Source organism: Alosa pseudoharengus, unplaced genomic scaffold, assembly GCF_046254945.1.
Source record: "Alosa pseudoharengus isolate Yale_2024_CS ecotype anadromous, Long Island Sound unplaced genomic scaffold, YU_APseudo_1.1 YU_APseudo_1.1_scf_21, whole genome shotgun sequence".
In the NCBI taxonomy this organism is placed as follows: domain Eukaryota; kingdom Metazoa; phylum Chordata; class Actinopteri; order Clupeiformes; family Clupeidae; genus Alosa; species Alosa pseudoharengus.
Genome location: NW_027468674.1, coordinates 27,468,327 through 27,490,791, shown reverse-complemented (window position 1 = coordinate 27,490,791; position 22,465 = coordinate 27,468,327). Strand labels below are relative to the sequence as shown.

The 22,465-nt window shown below is 47.1% G+C and overlaps 1 protein-coding gene across 1 annotated transcript in view; it reads right to left on the bottom strand.

The window, feature by feature from the left end:
* The window catches only part of fam20cb (FAM20C golgi associated secretory pathway kinase b), a 42,131-nt gene extending 23,240 nt beyond the window's left edge, over positions 1-18,891 (bottom strand). The window contains exons 1-3 of the mRNA XM_076298410.1: positions 17,476-18,891; positions 16,745-16,920; positions 16,075-16,153 (exon numbers count right to left, since the gene is read on the bottom strand). Coding sequence (XP_076154525.1) covers positions 16,075-16,153; positions 16,745-16,920; positions 17,476-18,011 — 791 coding nt within the window. The 5' untranslated portion in view covers positions 18,012-18,891. The remainder of the gene's footprint in view (positions 1-16,074; positions 16,154-16,744; positions 16,921-17,475) is intronic.
* Positions 18,892-22,465: the final 3,574 nt, after the last annotated feature.

The following is a 22,465-nucleotide window of genomic DNA, read 5'->3' as shown; positions in this document are numbered from 1 at the left end:
GCGGAGATCCCAATCGCTTCCATGTAATTGGAATTGACCACTTCATCAGTGTGATTGCACTGCAGGACAAAGGAAAAACTGCTGCCATTATCATCCATAATGAGAATTGACCCCCAGGGGTGATGGCTTGAGCTCATTGATTTTTTCCCCACCTCTATACTAGTCAAACAATGCACTCTTGGTCAAAAGTGTCCTTTTCTATTGAGTAAAGGATGAATGTCACCTCTAGGTTAGTGTGTGTCTGTGTGTGTGTGTGTGTGTGTGTGAGTGAGAGAGAGAGAGAGAGAGAGCGAGAGAGTGAAAGAGGGAGAGAGGGCATGTGTGTCTGTGTGTTTAATTCCTCTGACTGTTTGCCTAACATACACACAGACACAGACAGGCAGACAGACAGGCAGACAGACAGACAGACACACAGACACACACACACACACACAGTACAACACCATGAATATTATTTATGCCATAAATAGCTGAAGACTAAGGTATGGAACATAAACAAACACAGAAGCCATTTCCCTTTGAAGTGGGTCACTTTGATGTGACTTGAGAACTGATATCAATTTATCAGCACAGGGATCTATGGAGCGTAGGTTCTGGAATAATCACGGGCTAATCGCACAGTTCCATATTCTCCTCCCCCTCGGTCGCCATTCCACCTACACCCGAAGGGAAAGTCTTTATCAGAGTTCCTGCTCACTGCTCCTTCAAAGCCAAAGGAACCCTGGGGCGCGTTTCCCAAAACCATAGTTGCTAACTAAGTTAGCAACTTTGTTCGTTGCAATGCAATTTCCCATTGCCAACTAACTAAGTTGCTAACAGGTTAGCAACTATGGTTTTGGGAAACGCACCCCTAGATGTTTGTTCACCAGCATGGGTCAGCTGATTAATGGTCAATTGACTAGGAGTGCTGAGGCCTGAGCTTTGCAAACATCATGAGCTGCTTATTTCCCATGTTCCTTGACAAAACAATTACACTCATTAAAAACAAAACATACTGCTGGGAATGTGGTCAGTCTTGAAAGCACAGTTGTACAACTCCCCGCAGTTAGAGAAATAAACGATGATGACCTAAAGCTCACAGAAAGGGAATACAAGCCAATTGCTTAGCTCATGCAGCAATTAGCGCTGATTAGCCGGGCAGAATCCTCCATTTTGAAATTAGCTCTCTGCGCACGTCCAGCAAAACTTAAGTCTCTTACCCCCAGCTCCTGCCTCCCCGCGTGCCCAATAACAGCATTTATCTACCAGCGGGGGGAAAGCTGCACAAGAGGCCCCCCCCTCACTCCTCCAGCCCCTCCTCACGCTAGCGTGTTAGCGCTAACGTAGCGCAGCAGCACTCTAGCAGCAGCAGAAGCCGGCCTTTTATCTTCCTGTGTGAAGGCAGCAGCGGAGCACGCGCGTGCCGAGAGGCGCTAGCGCCGCTGCAAAACAGCCACAGCCGGGGCCGTTATCTGTTAGCAGGCAAACATATGGGGACACTTCTGTTCAAGCTAATGCCCAGCCGTGGTGTCATCCTTTGTGTTCCAGCAGGGAAATAACTCTGGGGGAAATCCTTTTTTCTTTGGGGGGAGGTGGGGGTGTGGGGGTGTTGGTTCCAGCAAAGCAAAAGGCTTTATCTTGTGTCAGGGAAACAACACAAGAGTCTTACTGTAATGTCTGCGCCGAGGCTGAAGTACAGGATGTGACGGAGTGCGGGGGCCTTTACATAATTTATATCCCTCTCTCCTTCCCTCTGTTTGAGCCAAACAGATCTCTGAGGGGGCATTACCAGGAATGTTTGACATTCCATCTCACTCTGATGGACATGGATGTGTGTGTGCCTGTGTGTGCATGTGTCTGCGCCTATGCGTGTGTCTGTGTGTGTGTGTGTGAGCAAGCGTGGAGCTAAAGCACTTTTACTACACCTAAGGGGGAGAAATATGTGCGACCATAATCTATTCTTATTCGCACGAACCTCTAACAGGCGTGCACGACATCATTTAGTTGTGTTGTGGCAAACTATAAAGTTTACAAGCGAGCACAAACGCACAGCCCCCCCCCCCCCCTCCCTCTGTCACTACAGCCCAGCTTCTGATTCGAGCTCACTGCATCCTTAATCACATTAGGGAAAGCAATGTTGTGTTCCGCAGCCTCTTTCCTGTGGAAGTGCGAGCCAAAATGGATGAGGCTGCCAGTCTCGACTAAGGCCCACACTAACATACCAATTCACTTCTGCTGCACCCCCCCCCCCCCCCCCCCCCCCACACACACACACACACACACACACCCTCACCCCCTTTAATTTTACTTATACATTCCGTACCAGGCCGAGGATATTCTCAGATCAATGAACATGGGAGAGGCCAAGCGTGCGAGAGGCATGGGGGGATGGGGCCCAGTGAGTGTGCGGCGGAGGAAGCCTCACCTCTCCCTGCAGAAGGCAGCAAGAGCATTTAGTCACCTTGACATTCATGGAAACTCACTGGATCACTTCCCCAAATGGATATTCCCTCTCTCCCTCTCTTTCTCTCTCTCTGTCTTACTCTTGGGCTTAACTGTCTCTCTCTGTCGCAGAAACTTAATGGGATAACCTGCGCATAATTCAGTTGACGTTCCGCCGTCGTCCTGGTTGTCCTCCGGAGTGCCGCTAAGTGCCCGGCCCCACCCTTGGATTGCCGCACCACTGCGCCGGCATCGCCGCCGCCACCGCCGGTCCCCGAACGCGCGCCGTTAGATCGCAGCGGGTTAATGATGACACAGTCAGAATGACAGAGATGCCAGGGGCAGTGGCTGTCCGTCCCTTCATATTCCGAAGCAACTCTCGCCACGGCTGTAATGGACAAGATCTGAGGCTGCGCTGGGCTGCCGGGGGGGGGGGTAATGAATCCTCCTATGAGGATGAGAGACTGGGTTGGTCAAACATACTTCCATCCCTCGAGGTTAAGAACCCAGCCAACCCCCCCGATGCGCGCACACACACACACACACACACACTCGCAGGGGAGATCCATGGGTGAGTGAAGAGGAGAACAGAGTAAAGAGGAAGAGAGATAGAGAGAGGGAAAGAGAAGGATGGAGTTAAGTACCACATTTGGCTGAGAAGACACGGCAAGCAAACAAAAAGAGAGAGAGAGAGAGAGAGAGAGAGAGAGAGAGAGAGAAAGAGAGAGGACAGTGGAGTGCTGTGCCTGGGATGGGCTCGCATCGGGTGATGAATTGGTTGAGAGATGAAATGGATGGAAGGATGGCGTGAACCAATCACTAAGCCAAAGAAGTCAGAGCCCCTGAAGCCCTTTCACTCTGTACAGCAGCTCATGCCGCTGTTGCGTTTTGTCTCCAAACAAAAGACAAATGAAAAGATAATGCGCTCTCCCTGGGATGTGCTGCATATTTTATGACCAACACTCGACATTGTGTATTCTTTTAGGACCTCATTGTGGATTCTTATTCTGGCTGCCTTCATTTAAAAGATTGACCTCACAATCTTATCGTGTCACAAGGCATTACAGTGGATTTAGAGGAGAACAAAGGGCTAGTTTTGCACACTGAAAAGACGAGATAGCCATTTGCATCTGATTCGGTGCAACACTAAAAAAAAAACCCTCTCATATAACTGTGGCTCTGGAAAATGACAATGGTTTCATTAGGAAGAAGGCCAGATGTCTTATCCATTAGTTAGCTAACTAACCGAAATGTTCCACAATTTGGTCTGTATTTTCCTCAATGACTTCATAATGGCTCAGTGGAACACAGGCAACCCTTAACCCACATCTACAATATCCGCACAGCAGACAGCACTTCAACAGCATCGCCAAATCAAGAGAGGTTTGTTTGTGGTTACATTTTTCACAGAAATATTTTTTAACAAATATCAAATTAAACATATAAAAAAGAGGACCAATAACCTTAATCAGTAAAGGCAACGATATGCAGACATGTACTGTCTACTACACACACGCTTTCACTTGAGCTCACAAAAGCACAGAATGCACATCTGACAACAGAGCTTATGCAGAAAACCCTCAGCACAGTAGACCCTGGTGAGCACGAGGCATTTCCTCTCTGGCTAGGACGCGGTGCCATTGAAGTGCACTCCAGACTGGGAATCCACTTTACATATGGCATCCACACAGGCCCAGGAGGACACAAGACTGCAGCAAATACATCTGCCTACAGACCTCCACCGCTCTTGGACTTTCTGTTCACGCTGATTCTTCCCATTTGATTTGTGGACAGGGAAGGGTTCACAAACAAGGATTTGGCTCGCTTCGGAGAAAGACTTTAGACTCTACTCAGTAAACAGGCTGATACAGTTCAATTCTTTAACAAATGACACAAATATTATTGCTTTTGCATGTGTAGCACTGCCCAGTTTGTTTTATAGTGAACGAAAATATAAACGCAACATGTTCGTTTTTTCGCTTGTCACAAGTCGAAGTATAAGATTTAAGATTTGTTCTATGCACACATAAGGTTTTGTCTGGTGGATATTCCTGCAGTTGGCATGGCAGTTGTACACATCCTCAAAAACTGTGACATCAGTGGCATTGTGTTGTGTGATGAAACCTATAACACAGTACTTTCAAAAAGCTTGGTGGGGACACATGTACCATTCTGTATACTGACAAGTATATTGTGTCAGACATGCATTACTACCATTAAGAAGGGATAGGCCCTAAACCACAGTGCTGATTTGTGTCCCAGCCCGTGCTGAGGCCCATATTCAGGATTGTGATAAGGTAGGAAGGGGGAGGTGGGAAGCAGAAGATGTCGAACCACCTACCACCTTATGCGTTGTACTCTCAACATCTAGCTAAGGGTGAATATCACTGAATAAATCTGCAAGCTAAATCTTGCTTGCAACTCGCAAGCTATGTGAAGAGTCTTAGCCAAGTCTTACTTACTAATTCTAGAGAAAGTTTTTTGACCAATCAAATTACACTCCTTCCCCACAATGTTCCTGCAAAGTGTTAATTGGTTGAAATAGATTATGGCTCAATATGTTTTCAAAGCCAGGACTGTTTATGACCAAAGTGTTTTAGAGTGTAGACACTGGACAGTCTATGACTACGGGGGGCAACTCCCTGAACCTAACAAATCCAACAATTCCTGCTGGCCCTTTGTTGCAGATAATCTGCCGTGTGTATTGTGCACCTTTAGTATGCTAAGCCCCAGGATATAGAATTTATGCAATTTCTACACTCTGTGTTGACGCACGCTTGGCACACACTGAATGGCATGTTGGGGCAGTTTTCCCCTGGCTGTTCACGTGTCTGTCTGTCCACCCTCTAACTGCTCCCTCCCCACGCCTTTCCATCCTTAGGAGGGACTTTCGATCCACTCCTGTAAGCCTGGCCACGAGATTGTGTGTGCCCCCCCTCCCACACACACACACACTCACACACACACACACACACACACACACACACACACACACACACACACACACACACACACACACACACACACACACACACACACACACACAGTACCCATCCTCTCTATTTTCCACGGATTTCCCTCCAGAACTTCGATGGCCCGGAGCTAAGTGAGTCACGATTCAGACAATAGCCGACAGCTGAGAGCCGCTTCCCAGACAGAGGCTCCTCTGTCTCACCTCATGCCGACCGGAGGTGGAGCGGCGGTGGGGAGGGGCCGGAGAGCCGAGAGAGAGAGAGAGAGCCAGTCCGCAGATCCAATTTCTGATCCTCGGCCTCAATAATCTCCATCTTGCTCCCCGCCCACTCTGGTGTCTGACGGAGAGCAGGAGCTGTCTGGCCTTCAGTGTAAAACAATCACTGAATCACTGCTCACCCACTACCCCGCCTCACACACACACACACACACACACACACACACACACACCTTTTTCCTTACTTCCATGGGAGCTATAATGGGGTGGGGTGGGGGGGTGGTAATTACCTCCCTGGTCTTGGCCACCACCCTGTGAGGTAAGTGAACAAAAGATGTCCTATTTTATGTCAGTGGAGCGGCCCGAGTCCTGTGTAATCTCTCCTTGTGAATCTTATCTGCTCGCGTGGAGAGGCTAGGATGACTCAGTGTCTCTTAATGGCGGCCAAGTTTACAAGGTGTTGAGATTGAAGAGAATTGGAAATTTCACTTGATATTCTGCCCTGTGGCATCTCCTCACTCTTACTTGAAAAATAAAAAAGTAAGGAAGAGCTCCTTTAATAATTGAAATGTAAGCAACAGTGCCAAAAAATACCTAAGAGTACTTTTCCTGAGGTCGCTTTGTCACTTGCATTTTGCCCTCAGTCGGACCAAACTGAGACACCATTACTTAGTCAGGGTGTCTACGGATCCCTGTAAGAATCCCATTCTGAGCGACACTCTATAAAGAGCGTGTCTCCACCAGTACATGCTTCTTTGAGCCGCAGCGCGTGTGTAATTAAATACGCTCGCCAAATACTTTCATGTCTGGATAGGAAATTTATTGCAGGGACAATTAGAGTAATTATACTGCCAGAATCTGCCTTAACTGTTGGTGGCGGGCTATTGGCAAGAGCCGACTTGTGTCTGAAGTTGTTTACCCATTTTAGACGTGCTTAATTGCAAAAGCAGTATTTCTTAAGTCCTAGACGGCCCAAATCCTCAGGGTTTATGTGGAGGCAACTGTATTTATCCATTTGATTTTGGTTATTCAGCGCATGACTATGCACTTTAAGAAGTCTTAGAAGTGATCCCCTCTGAATTCTGTCGGCCTGTAATATCCACTGACAAAATACAGAGCAGGGAATCTAGGGCTACAGTTCAGAAGTAAACCACCACCATTAATTTTGTTATGTGACACACACACACACACACACACACACACACACACACACACACACATCACAGCATGGTAACATTAAGTGTAAAGCCACAGGAAGAGTGTAAATAATATTCAAATTTACTAAAGAGTGATTAAGGAAGAAAGGTAAAGAACGTCAGTGGACTGGAAGACAGAACAAAAGTGCAGCGCAGATTTATACAGAAAACAAAAGCCGAATGTCGTCAGAAAGTCTGTGAAGAACAGCCAGAGTGGACAGAGCAGACCTCTCACTCCCCTGCCGGCCAGGAGGAACCAACCTCACCTGAGCAGCAGTCCGCCTGCTGCAGAGACAGGGACAGAGAAAGCAGTCATCCCCTCAGAAGACGGAACCAAGGCAGGCCGTGCGCTAACACATGACACAGTAATAAACTGACAACCATCTTCCTCTGGCCCAGTCTATCATTTCCATTCTTACGCTTAATACAGCAGCTGATGTGTCAGGCTTAGTGGGAGAAGCCTCCAAGTAAACTGTGGTCAGAGTCCTGCCATAAAGCACGCTAAATTGGTGGGTTGGGTGGGTGAAGCGCTTGATAAGGCAGACAGACAGACAGTCGGCGCTCCAGAAATAGCAGTGGAGAGAGTGAGGCCTGGCCCACCACGCGGAACGCCATCACAGCAGGGGAGCATGCTGGCATCCCAGGAGCCTACTCCCTCTCCAGAGCCTGGTGGTGGGGGTGGCGCTGACGACTACGAGGCAGATGGGGGGGGGGGGGGGGGATGCCTGCTGGCATCAGGTCGTGCCCCCAACTGTTGCTGTGGCGGGGATTGTGTGCGGCCTGGTAAACAGCAATCAGCTGCAAAGCCGCAAACATGTAATCCATGATAGGTGTTAATTGGTCTAGCGGAGGAGCAGCCTTGTTGTTAAGTCGGGCAGGGAGCCGCGGAGAGGACGACTCCAGTTACCGTGTTAAACAACGACGTGTGTGAGCTTGACAAGTTTGCAAACTCCTGCACAAAGGCGTTGATTTCCCGACAAGCGTGACGCCTAATCCTTAATTAATGTGCTGTAATAGAGGTCAAAGGTTAAATATGTTCAATGCACAACAACAAGACCGTATAAACACGAGGAGGCTACACCAGTAATGTTTGATAAGACATCCACTGACCCTATCTAAATATAACTCAAAGCCCACAGAGCATGGTGTTAAACTCTTAAACCACTTGGTTGTTTTCCGAGCCATTTTTACAGCAAGACCAGCGTAACGGCAAACGTGGTCATGACCCGAGCACGGAGAACTGACCTCAGAGTGGCAGGATGCGCAGGGGAACACATTTTGGAGCGCAGCGCTGGAATCAACCTTGTTAAACATTTATTGAAACAGTCTGAAATGCTTTATGGGAGGAAAACAAGTCTGAAGGAGCAAAAGAGGGGGGAAAAAACGACAGCGAACCAAAAAGAAAAACAAATTTACACCATCTTGGCAGCTGTGAGTTTTTTTTTTTTTTTTAGAGACCTTCATAATTTCCAGTTCTTTCCGTAACACTCCGCAGCTGAAAGGATAGGTAGGGAACCATGGGAACGAACGGTCCCAGCTCTTCAGTTCAGACAAGATGGAGGACCCAAGAGCAAAGGAAAAAATCGAGGACAGAGGAGAGGAGAGGAGAGGAGAGGAGAGGGGAGGAGAGGAGAGGAGAGGAAAGGGGAGGAGAGGAGAGGAGAGGAGATGGGAATGGGGATGGGAGGGACGGGGACACGAGGGGAGCGATTGGAATTGATTAGAAATCCAGACGGCAAACAGGCTCACTGGGGCACGCCGTCACTGCACGGAGCAGAGCGTGAATTTCACAAGTCATGTAAACAACATTACAAGGTGTGTTCAGTGAGTCTGGGCCATTACGCATCCATTGTGGTAGTTGCGTCAACCCATCACTCAAACACTAACCACCCCTCAACCCCCCGATCACACACACACACACACACACACACACACACAATACCACTGACACATTGCAAAGCAGCAGTGACTCATTTTTTTCATTCTGGTGGAATTTCCGTGGACAGAACCTTGTGATTGCATCACCATTTTGCAATCTTCCCATCACTGCCTACAGTAATAATATTTTTTATGACAGACCATGAAATTCCCATAAACCCGCTCGATTGTGTTGTGGCATTCGCCTCGGTTCTGGGCTGAGGGCCAACCTCTGACACAACTACTGTACATTTTGTGTTGACTTTTAACATACACTGTGCAAACATTTGCTCACGTCCTGCGTCCAGCCCCCTCCCTGGCCACAAGACACGGTAGGCGAAGCTAATCTTGGAACGCAGTCGACCTCAGCAACTCACTATGCAAAGTCCAGCCACAGCAAGCCCAGCACATTTAAAGAGTATTTAAAGAGCACATTCAACAAACATAAAACGCCAGCCCTGTTGACAGAGCATATGGGACACAAAGCAGCTTTTTTACAGAACATATGAGCATAAAAGAGCTTTAGAGAGGCCCCCGGAGACTGATCCACTGAGAGGGAAGGGAGAGACGAGCCTTTAGCAGCCAAGGAAGGGGGGGGGGGGGGGCGAGACAAGTACAAAAATGTCCTGGCTAAAGAGAGAGCAGATCAATGAGCATCATGTCATGTCGGTGGCGCGGTGGTGTGTCAGACGCCGCTGCTCATTCTCATTGATCACACTAATGTATTAGCTCTTCCGTCCTCTCCTATGAGGGTCCCCAGGGAAATGAAGACACTGCGAAGAGTCTGGCTACCCTCTTACACACACACACACACACACACACACACCTCCCAACTGTACCCCCGGCCCCTCCCTGTCCAACGGAAATAAACCTCATTCAGATGAAGCTACGGCTAGCCGACGCGATGACTCACACACATAACACTCGCCTCAACTCTCTGCCACTCAAGTAGCTTTTTCCCTCACTCTCCTTTGCTCTCTCTCTCTTTTTCTCTCTCTCTCTCTCTCTCTCTCTCACTTTCTCTAATTCCTACTTCCCGCATGGAGGATGTGATGGCACCATTACAGCCAGGTTATGCAATGGCCTTGATGTGAGAGATGTCCTTAAAAGAAAAAAAGTGACCTTTAGGTTTCATTCAGAGGAAGAAAAGCAGACCCAGGCAGTGTATTTTTCCATACAGACCCCTTGATGCGTGTCTCCAGGGCCTCAACCTTGTTCAACTAAGTGGCAGTGCCAACAAAAGGCCTCAAAATAGACATGGGCCCTTTCATGTAGTCTGTTTTTGTTTTTTTTGTGTGAGTGTGTGTGTGTGTGTGTGTGTGTGTGTGTGTGTGCTTTTTTTTCTTTTCAAATCAAACTCTTTGAAACTACCACAGTTACTGTCAGTCGGTGATCCAAAGAATGGGATGTCTGGGATGAGCTATTGCGGGAGCTCTGATTTAGCAAGAGTCGGAGACCATCAAACCCTTGTTGTGGCCCACAGATTTGCTTCCAAAGCTCATGTTTGCAGACCTTGTAAAACAAACAGGATGTCATGTTTTCTCACTTGTGGAAATTGGATGGCCAACGAGAAACAACTCTGAGTGAACACATTCACATGTTCCGCAAGCTGTTTTCCTCAAACTAGTGCCATGCAGTGGATAAACTGCTTATATTATATCTCTCTTTTGGAAGCGTGGGGGAGGGGGGGGAAAGTCCATTAAAATAGTTGAGGGAAAACCTTGTGCGGCTGCAGTCAGAATAGTAATTTTGGCTGTGCTTTGCCAACCGCTAATCCGCCTGTAAGTCATTGAAAGGGCCATATGTTATTTTCTTCTTTTTATCCTTTCATTTCACCACAAATAATTTACATTAATAATCAGCGAGCAGATAAGAGACGAGGAAAAGCACAAGGCCTCTCACTGTTTCTTCTCTGCACCCACGTTCGCTCTCTCTCTCTCTCTCTCTCTCTCTCTTTCTCCCCTGTTCTTCTATACACACACACACACCCACACAAACAAATGAGTGTGCAATATAATTCTGGCTTACGTCGACTATGAAACAAAAGCTGCATTGATGGTGTGCCTTATTAATGGGTAAACAAAAGCAGCAGGGGGTCACAGGGAGAGGACAAAGAGGAGGAACGCAGCGAGGGAGTTATGACACTCCGTGGTCCTGTTGAGACCTGAGATTCAAAAAAAAAATGTGCACTCGCCAAGGCCGTGGGTATTGTTTGTGTTGACTGCGTCGACAAAGCAACCGCACCGAGCACAAGGGCTAGAAAAGAAAAGAAATGCAGCTGAAAGGCGAGTGAGCAAATCCAAGTCAAATGACTTCAAGAGCCACATGGTCCAAGGCCATGGTGAAGATCTGGAGGGAGAGGGGCAGGGGTGTTGGGGAGGGGGGGGGGGGGGGTACGGGGTGGGTTGCTCGTGTTGAGGGGCTAAGCTGCTGAACAGATGTCTTCAAAGCCTCGCTTTGGACTCCATGGGTCTCCTCAGTACCAACGAGTCGACGACGCTCGAACAGAGTTATAGAACCGTTCTGTCTGTTTGCGTCTCGCCCCCAGGCAGAGGGAAAGGAGAGCTGAGAAGTCCCTCTCCTAACAGATGTGCCCGCCACTTGTGGTTACACAGCAGTCTGAAGCACTGTTGCTGGATGCCACTGTGGCAACGACAAAGCTCGGAAACAAGACGCGGGGGGCTATGGGTGGGTGGGTTGGCGTATGCAAGCTGTGGCAGATGTAATTAGACACACACACACACACACACACACACACACACACACACACAGCAGAAGACACGGAGGATGTTGTGAGAAGGAGGAAGAGCTGTATTAGCATTGTGGTAATTGTCGGCGGTGTTGAACAAGGCCTGATTTCCGAGCATCTTAATGATAAAAAAAAAGAATGAAGCAGTGAAGCTGAGCGCAAGCAACGTGCCTGCGAGGCTGTCAGAGTGTGTGTCAGAATGAGCGCTAAACACACTCTGATATGCAGATACATCTCCCGCTTGCCACGTCCCATGACAGTATCTCTTTAGATTTTAATATTACATGACATCAATAAAGTTGTGTTTTCAACAAATAATGGGATTATTAAATTTTCAGTGATTTCAGGCTGAGACAGTATGAGGTCACTTGGAAGTCTTTCTGGGAGGCTTGAGGGTTTGTTCTCTCCTCGGCTTTTTTGGCTTATTGCGGCATGTCAGGAAAAATAAAATGAAATGACTTTTTGAAAGTCAGACACGCCACAATTGCCACTTGTGTACCACTTTGACATGATTGATCAACACGGTTGACGCATGGCAAAGAAAGGGAAATAATAATCTTTTTTTTTTTCTCAATGGGCTTTTGATGCTTAAAATTCCTTTTGATTATAATGCAGGCTGTTTCACAAGCATTCCCGAGATGACTTTCCTGGCTTTCTTCCCCCTTTTTTTGTCTAAACTAGTTTGAACGCTTTTCAGAATGCATCTTAGAATAACTAACTGTCATCTCTCCTCCATCTCCCCGCTTCGTACCGTTCTGATAAATGACTGCAATAAAAACACACAGTGAAATAATGAAAGAAAAAAAAAGAAAATACATGCCAGAAAAATATTTGATTTAATAATAATGGTGTTTTATAAATGGCACCTTGACAGAGCCGCGTTCCTCAAGCCGAATACATAAAGAGATTCGCTAAATAAAAGCAACACTCGCTGCAGATAACATCACACAGGAAAATCTCCGAGCACTTTGTTCCTTGCCGATAAGATAACGCTTACACAGTGCAACACAGCAGCCTAGCCTTAGGCCTCGCGGTAATGTTGTGCGGCTTGGAACTCTGTGAAGATTCCAGGCCTCATATCTGTCAAGTCCTCTATCCTGTCATGGGGGTCGAGGGTGGGGGTGGGGGGGGGGCATATTTCTACCTCAGCCCACCCCCAGGCTATACATGGTCATGGAGCGCTCAGGTCAGAAACCCTCCCAAGGGCCTGCACAGCTTGGACGTGTCCGACGTGTATGCGTGGCCTCGTTTGAAGTGGAGCACACATTTTTCACAGGTCTAGAACACAGCTGGATCAGGCAAAACAGCCCTGACTGTTCTGGATGATTGCTCCACACGTGCCGGATAGGTAACCAACCTGTGTGTGTGCGCGCGTGTGTGTGTGCGTGTGTGTGTATGTGTATGTGCGTGTGTGTGTGACGCAAGAGAACCATGGGTAATGAGCCGACTGCTGCGCGCCAATCCATCAGAAGCTCTCCCCAGTCTAAAAGCTGCCCCTCCCATGGGAGGTTGGGAAATATCATTAGTCATCCGCAGCATTCGACTGCACTGCTAATATCATCATAAGCATGAGGAGACAGGAAATCAACTATCACTCATTTGCTTTGTTCAGCCAAATTAGCCTCCCACAATCTCGCGCGCGCAAGCAGAGACGGTCTATTTGGGGAAGTCGACATTGTGCGGCGACGATGGCGACTACTTTCTTGGGACCATTTTGTGAGCAATTTCCCATAACAGAGAAGAATTGGGTGTCAGGAGCGGGAGGAGTGTGGGAGTGTGGCGGTGTGTGTGTGTGTGTGTGTGGAGGGGGGGGTGTGTGAATGGTGGAGGCTGTCAAAGAAATGTGGGTGACATCTTCCTCAGCATTCAGATTGAACGGAAAAAAGAGAGCAAGGGAGAGACAGAGAGGGAAAAAAAGAGCCCAACAATGAAAGCATGAGAGAACAACTCTGTCATTGTCCCTTTGTCGCCCGTTCTGTGACAAGAACAGATCCATTTCTGAGCGTGTCACGCCTCACAGACTGCTCTCAAAGACAGGCCCGTTTGCAAATGGAACGCTCCATTTCTTAAAACAGCACTGAGGCATTTGATGCAACCCTGTGTATGTGTATTGTCTGTATGCTACTGAGACCTTGAATTTCCCCTGGGGATCAATAAAGTATCTATCTATCTATCTACCCGTCTTTACTATATTGAGTGACTATCCATGTGGCTGTTTTCATTTGTCCCAAAGCCAAGATCAGCCAATATCTCTCAGATTTCTAAGCACTTTTCATCTCCCGGGGAAGCTAAAAGCCGGATCTCTTGACTGAGTTAATGTGTAGAGGCAGTGGCCCTTATGACGTGCATGCCATTACTCTTCAATGACTATTTGATACTTGCAAGAGGCCGGGGCCAACCCCAGAGATTTCAAATCAAACGCAGGCCTACAACTGAGACACGGTTTCCCGTAATGACTAAGACAAAAAAAGCAACAAAAAAAAAAAGTCAAAGCCCAACACCATGTGCTTCCACTGTGTGTGTGTGTGTGTGTGTGTGTGTGTGTCTCCACAAGCTGTCGCCCAGACAAGATGAGCATGCAGAATAAAGGGAATGAAGCCTTCACAGACAGGGTGGGCCTGTGAATCATCAAAACCACTCCATGTCGCTGTAGTGCATCCGCTTGCATCTTGCTCATAGCGACGGGACGGTTTCGTATTTTTCCAATTAGACTGACAATAGTGAGTGAGCAGGGAGGACAGAACGTTTACTGTGCCAGATAAGGACTCTGGAGGAAAACCGACACCCGTTGGATCAATAAGGACCTCTGTCCAATGGAGCCATCTCGGCGTATGGCCGTATACAGTGTCAGTTCTAAAGAGTGGCTCATATCACTGAGGCCTGAGCTAAACATCTGATGGGTAACTCTGAAACTCTTAATTGAAAGCCAATAAAAACATCTCCCTCACTGCCTCCTCAGATCCTCCAGCAGATTAAAACTCACCAAACCCTCCCATGGAGCGCCACAGCACTAACATCTTAATTTCACACAAACGAGCCAGAATCAAAACGCTCTGAAGGCTCTTGATCAATCGCAGCACCCTCCCTTCCCCACGTCACCCCCCCATCCCCCCCCCCCCCCCCGACACCCACGCACCCCAACCCAGCAAGCCATTACCACTTGATGCCAAGCACATTTTTTGGCACGCACCTAAAAGCTTTAGTGAAACCAGGCCCTTCCCCGATAGCGCGCGAGAGAGAGAGAGAGAGAGAGAGAACCGCTCCAAGGCTCAGAGGGTTCCATCTCATGCACAGCACGCTTGGAAATGACACACCTAAGCCACAGCTCTGCAGGCACACTCTCTGTAGGGCCGCCACACACACACACACACACACACACACACAGAGCCCCAACAGAGAGAGAGAGGTAGAGAGAGAGAGAGAGAGCGAGAGAGAGAGAGCGAGAGAGAGAGAGAGAGGTAGAGAGAATACGAGGGGCTGGGGCCACGGCAAGCCAGTAGAGAGCACGGCCACGCAGCTTCAGGTCCATCACACACTTTAGCAGCGCGCTCAGCGGAGCAGGGCAGAGGCTTTGATGCACAGCAAGAGGTCCTTTTGAAACGCAACCGTTGCCACACAGACGGCCCCAGATGGGGAGACGGCGAATTACAAATGTATGACTTCGCCACTTCAACTGTATAGGTCTATTGCAGAGCCAAGGGAGCAGGCAAAGGAGAGAGGGGAAAAAGAAGAGAGCAGCCTCTGAAAATGGAAACATGGTGGCCATGGGTTTGACAGCCATGCTAGAAATACCTTCTCACACACATGGCAAACCCCAGTATTTATGAAAGCAGCAAATTACTCAAAGTTGGGCCGTTTCCACCCGATAAAGGGGAGGCCATCTCGCTTCACTTGCCCAGGCCCCCACCCCACGGCTCTTCTCCCCAACTCTGTATTTATCAATTAGGGGCAAACCGTGAACATGACAAACGCATCCGCTGACATGACCACACGTCGGTAAACAAAACAAAGTCCCAACGACCCGAAACGAGCCAAGAATGACTAAATACAGGATGTCCCCGGCAGACAATGTAAATAGCCTATCGCTCCACTGTGACCACATCAGCAGGGGTGGGTGTGCATCCTGCCTGTCAGGCTGTCACTATGATTTGAGGCTTGTAGCGTTGGCACATCACTTCAATTAACAGAGAAGAGCTGGCAGAGGACCCCCCCCCCCCCCCCATCCAACCTCCCTTTCCCTCTGCCCACAGATTAAAATCACTGTGCAGCGAACTGACACAATTCAATCACAAATAACGGGGGCAAGAATTATTAACTCTGCTCTAAATTATAGTGATTATGACCGAGGGCTGTAATTGCAAGTCTGCATAATTATCAGGTTGATGTGTATTGGTGAATCCTGCCGTTAAAATAGCAGTGTTTATGTACCAAAAACTGTGACTAGACATCACGACGACAACTCTAAATGATAGCAATGATTGTGAAATTGAGAGCTTAACACTAGGGTCAGGACTGAGGCATTGGGCCCATAATAGCCCCTACAAAAGCAACAGACTGCACAGTGTACAACAGGAGGTTTAGATTGGGATAAAGCCACTTACTTCATAGGCTTGAACAGTGCCTGGCCGTAGTTCTGGAATGTCATGATGAGCTTCAGCTGCGTGCCTCCGGACTTCATGGCTGCCGGAACAGGACAAGGGAACATCAGCTTCCGCAATCAGGAAAATGTACCACAAATACGAGACAGACTCAGACTGACCAACTTTCCTCCCTAACTGAGAGACAATAAAATGTCACCTCATTATGAGGATAAAATGAGAGACATAAACTGTCTGATTACAAAGACTAACTGACACGTTAGGAAGGACATTGGGGGCATTTGGGACTTAACTCTCAGGGAAAGGCCTGATAAGGTAGTAGTTAAAAGGCCATTTGGCAGAATATGGTGCAAAAGATAAGGTCGAATTCTTCCCAGTGTGTGTCAGATGTCTGCATTTTACAAAGAGGCATTTTCCAGTATTCTCACTTTCACTGTGTGATGGGGGGTGGAGTGGGGGGGGGGTACTTTGAAAATGTAAAAACAAGTTCAAGTCTCAGAGACAGGAAGATCTTACCAGCTCCATATCAACCCAAGCTTTATATGAATGAGTTATACTTTTACATATGATATGTCTTTTATTCTTTAATGGCTTTGTCCTCAATCAGGTTATTAATCCAGATTTGTCAATATTAAGGTCTCTGTGACGGTCCTACTCTGCTCATATGGCTTACCCACACTGGTGATTCTTTGAGACACAAGGTCTTTGAGCATGGCATCGATGACCGGGTTGTGGCGGGAGTAGAGCTCATATCGGTTTATTCCAATGTGGAAGCGCAGCCAGTTTGGATAGGCATCTGCTGACAGCTCTCCATTTTGAGTGTATTCACCCTCCTTGCCTTGAGTATGCCTTTGGGGGGAAAATAAAGCACATGACAGTCTAAGACAGGGACTGAGAGGAGCAGGGAGCAGTGGCTGGGCATGACGTTGCCCACAGCAGCTGTCTTGTGCTTACAGTGACTTGAATCAGATATGTGGAAACAATGCAACATCAGAGGGAGAGTCCAGTGTAGGGTGCAACGATACAATACAGGCTACTGAAAAAAAGTTTGTAGTGCACTATACAAGAGGCTAACAGGAGGGGATTTCTAAATTCCAATTTGGATACTACTGTGACATTTCAAAGGAAGGAACACTGCATTTAAATATGTTGACTACAAGGTCGTCCAGTTCAAAAAGTTCAGGAGCTTATCAGTGGGCCTGATGTAAAATGTCTACAAAAATTACATAACATGGACCTAACCTAACTCTAACCAATTTGAGCTTTCATGTAAATGGCGTGAGATAATAGTAGAATAATTTTGTATGCTCAAAATTTAAATGTAGTTGTCTGAAATTATTTTGAATACTGTAAGCCCTTTTCTTACAAATGTCAACAAAAACATCTGAAACGAGGTTCAAATACCATTCTTGGTTTTCAGCAGCTTTCGGGTCAAATCTTATGTCCGTGTTGACGTTGAATAACGTGTCTTCGTCTGTCAGTGTCGGCAAAGGTCTTTTGTAGAGATGGTGTTCATACAACGCAGAAAGTCGAGAACCTTTGACAGGTACATTCTTGCTTCTGTTTGCGTCCCCGATAAATTGTTTCTTGCCTTCACTGTTTTGTGCGAAATGTTCAAGTCTTTTGAGAGCCTCTGTTTTATCGCCCGCGGCTGTTATTTTTTCCAGTGAATGTGAGGATAGATTGGAGCTAGGCTCGTTACTGAAGTCTTGAAGTATTCGCAAAGTATGCTTATTAGGCCAGCCCGAATCTGGTCCCGACCTGGGTCGATGTTTACCCCAGTTCTGAGGCTCCTCGCTCGGTCGGTGAGGGCAGGAACAGGCGGCGTTGCTCCGTCGCTCCAGTTTGGGTAATAAGTCTATCATAATATGCATCGAGCATGCTATGAGGAACACCATGAGGATCAAAACTCGAAATTTACGAAAGAGTATCATCTTCATAGTGTCCTGTTCGATTAGAATAATAAGAGCAAAAACGAAGAGACACACTACATCGCAAAAGGTGTACACCACGCTGACAGCTAATTTCAAAAGGTATATATTAACGTTATCATGTTCATTTGCCAGCTTTGTAAGATATAAGAGCACAGCTTGCTTTTTAAAATACAATTGTCCGTTTCTAATGCCGATTCACTTATCTTCTCTTGGCGGTTTAAAACAATAAAATCGGATCATGTCGCCAGGTGTAGCCTACTAGGTTGACCAGGCACGGGCCAGTGGCGAACCTGTGCATGCAGCATTCAAAAATATCTCCTCGCCCTGAGAAAGAACCACAAATTCAGAGAGGTGATACTTTCGCGACGTTCATGCCTCAAGTGGCGACGTTCTTTCTGCAGGCGTTTTGGAGAGACAATGTGGATTTATCCACAATGATGCGTGTTCGCCAGATCCTCAACGGAGCGGTCCATCCTCGGATCTGCAGCGCACAAACCTCCTGTCCACATCATCTGAGCACTAAGAAGACATTTGAAGCCAGCAACTTGTGCTCCATGGCATAACAGATGTGTCGTAAAAGGTGTTTTCCAATTTCTGTCAGAGTATCAGTCGTTCACATAGAAACGTTGTTCTTGAGGATCCTCCAATAGCCCAGACTTTGAAGCACAATATAAAACCAATCAACGTGCGCAGAAGACGAAGAGAAAGTGATGCACCAGGCTCCTTCCGTCGGGCAAAGTGTACATTTCTAGATACACAAGCCACGATTCCGCACAGCGATCACAACCACTACGACGAAAGAATGCTATTTCTGACAAGTGCAAGATTTGTTGGTCGGTCCAGAAGCTACACCTAGGCGTAGACTTGAGGAAATAGTTGTGTAGAGTGCGAGAGCTGTGGTGGGTGTGTTATATGTCATGATGAAGGCAGCGGCGCAGAGCTTCTAAATCCAACCTTGCTTAGCGTCACAGGAACGAGATTGGCTGAGTCTTCGCAGTCACTGACAATGGCTTTGAAAAGCAGCAATCAGAGCAGGGCAGAAGACTCGCTCTGCAGAATCTGTTTGCACAGCAAGAGGGCGTCTTGCCCTTGCGCGCCCTGTGATGCTGGACAACCTGTGCATTATAAACAAATGCTGTTGATAATCAGCAGATTTGAACTTTATGGATTTTAATGTAAAATTCCTTAATGTCCCTCCTAATACATATACCCTGACAATCCCAGTGAAGGCTACTCTGTATGGTGGTAGCTCACAAGGGGGATTTACTGACCTTTTCCAGGGGCTATTTGGGGGCTTTCCCCTTCATAGGCTGTCAGTGTTCTTGGGTTACACCATTGTAGCCCGGTAATATTACATTTGCTACATATATCTCTGATAGGTAACACAAAAGTCCTGTTTACAACCACATACCACATTGTAATAAGTTAATTTACCCTATTACCCCACCCCATTCAAGTATAGCCTAACATAATATGTCATGGACTAGGACCTCCAGTCTTTAAGTATATTATTTTATAGTTATAAAACAGTGGCATGTTTTAGTTTAGTATTTAACATGGCATCTTATAACAGACTGTTGTGGCATGTTGCAATAGGATATCTGTAATGCACCAATAGAAGTAGCCAATGTCACTGTAATACTATGGATTTAAATGTCATCGTGTCAGGTTATGTCAGGAAATGTCATCCGCTATGACATTTTTAATGAAATCATTATATCAGTCTGAAAAGGACTGAAGTGGAGTCTTTCCATAATCCCCCAAATCCTAAACAGTCGAACATATATTTAGCTCTAACCCAGTCCATAGCCTAGTCTGCATGCAAATCGTTACAGCCAGCTGGAGCGGTAATGAACAAACGTGCCGGGGGGAACTAATGATAACCATTACTCATTACAGTGTGCTCTACGGGTAGACTCTGTCAATGTGATCGTAAATTGCCAACTCTGTTTTGTGACTGGCCAAGCGATGATAATGACCCTTTGAACATCCTTAGCTAGCTGAATGAGATGCTACTGTATAAATAGCCAGTGGGAATATAGAGTGTGTATGTCTACACCTCTAGCCTATGAATTACATGGACGTGGGATGACACGGGCTAAGATGTGGCTTAGGCTTTCCACTGAGCAGTTGTAAACCAGTCATCCAGTTATCACAAAATGCCCTATCTACCTAAATGTCAAGTGACAGATTAAGTGACCGTTACCAAGTGACTACTGATTCTGTAGATTACAGAGAAAGATCGAGAGAAATACATACAAAGAGACACAGAGAAAGCCCATTGTGAACACAATGCTATCATTACACGCTAAATGATATTATGCTGTGTGAGTTGGGGGAGGTGGCACTTGTGATCACCAGTGGTGTTTGATGGCAGTGATACAGACACATGAGCCAACACCAGCCTTGTCGGGGCTCTTGTGTAGCGCACACACAATAGACTATTCTGGACAACTCGTTGCCTGGGGTGGTGGCTTTGATAAATGAGCATTGATTTCAACAAGGGTTAAATTCCACTATGGGTTAGTGGGCTAGCACTCTCCCAAAGTCTATAGCTCGTATGGGCCTTAGCCACGCCATGCTTTAGCCTTCAGTCACAGTCACATTAATATCTCGCCCCAGCACGAGGCTCAGTGAATCAGTGACTAGTAGATAATGCACAGTGACCACAGTAAACGTATGTGTCAACTGTACCCACTTGCCTCTGACCCTGGCACGCACCACAGGGAAGCGCACAAGCCCGTCCGGCAGCCTCTGCCCAGACCACGGCTAAATTTGCCGAACCTTGCATTACGGCCAAAGCACTGAGTCAACGCGAAGGCCACACCGCTTCATCTCTCTCGTTGGCCAGCGGGATGGCAACTGTGTGTGGAAGGGATGGGGGGGGGGAGAGAAAGAGAGAGAGAGAGAAAGAGAGAGAGCTGGGGAAGAGAGAGTGGGGTTCCAGGCCCCCTCAGACGGGCAAAGGCAACGGAGGATTTGTTCCTTTCAAAGCGCTGACTGCAGCAGGGGCTGTAAATAAGGCTGAATAGATTTATGGGCCTCTCCAGCGCGTCTCAGCCTTAGGTATCAGGGCATACCATTAGATACAGTCCTGTGGACAGAGATAGGGGATTATTCTCCAGATAGATATAGCGATAGCAGATATAGATAGGGTCATACCACGAAAGCATGGCCCGACAACCCTATTTATTATGAAGTCAGAGATGTATGCCGCAGGCCTGGCCCTACTGGAGATAGGGAACGAGCAGCCGCAGCCACCCTCGCGCTTCCAGATGGAGAGTGTGGTCAAATTGAAATGAAAATGAGAAGTGGGAGCAAAGGCTGCCATGCCGACATCAGATGTGCCAATGCTCTGGCACAGTTAGTGTTTGAGGGTGGGGGGGGGGGGGGGGGGGTAGCTAAAAAAGTCGTCCGTCCTTAATGATCTATTAAAAGGCTTTGTGAGTTCCCCAGGCTTAAAATGGGGTACCACTTAGTTTGAGGATGACTCTGGGGTAATAACCTTGATACTGTGCCAGAGTGGCGGAGGATTTCTGCTGATTAGGCCAGACTTGTTACCCACCCCAACTCTATTTTCTCCACGAGGCCATTTTATTTCTTAAGCACCAAACATTTAGAGAGTGTTCCCACTGCCACCCGAGAGCTAAATCGGCGCAGGTCGGATCTTGTGTGTGACCACCGGGGCCGGGGCAAAATATTCACCGAACAAAACTCATTTATCTGCAGTGTAGCACGGAGCATCTGATGATGAGGCTGCCGGAGCAAATGGATCTAACAGATAACACTGCCCTCCGATGCCCTCTGTGTGTGTGCTGTATGGATGGGCTATTATTATTCCACTCTGCATACAACAGCACTCCCCACATATTACTTGTGCCCATCCTAGTGCGCATTCGTATTCCCTTCACATGCCTGCACTGAACGTGTGCTATCTTCTGCTAATTTTGAAAGTAGAATTAGCTGATTTAATCAAGTAAAGGCCTTACTTTTTTATCAAGTCAGCCGGGCCAGCATCATGGCCAGGAGGCGTGAATGTGCCGCTTTTCGACAGTACATGCCTCGTTAACCAGGAGTTCAAAATAACTGTGAGCTCTATTCAGTGGAGTTTTGTTCACATTTAAATGTTTTAAAAGGAGAGAGTTTTGACCTGTAAAACCTATTCTCATGTTCAATTCATAGTGATAGCCCAAAGCTAAATATTACAGTTAAATGAAAGTTATTCATTTATGAAATGTTGTTTGCACAACAATAGTCGGTTAAATACATATGGATGACTAATGTAAAAATGTTATTAAATGTTTCTCCACCTATTTCATGAGACAATATAGAGATATAAACTGAAAATTCTCCATTGAAAGACTGAAAAATGCATGGTCTGAAATAACATTGTACCCTTTTTTTCTAGCTGTGCTGTGCTTCTATCCTATACCAGATGCTGCTGCGGCTCGATCTCAATC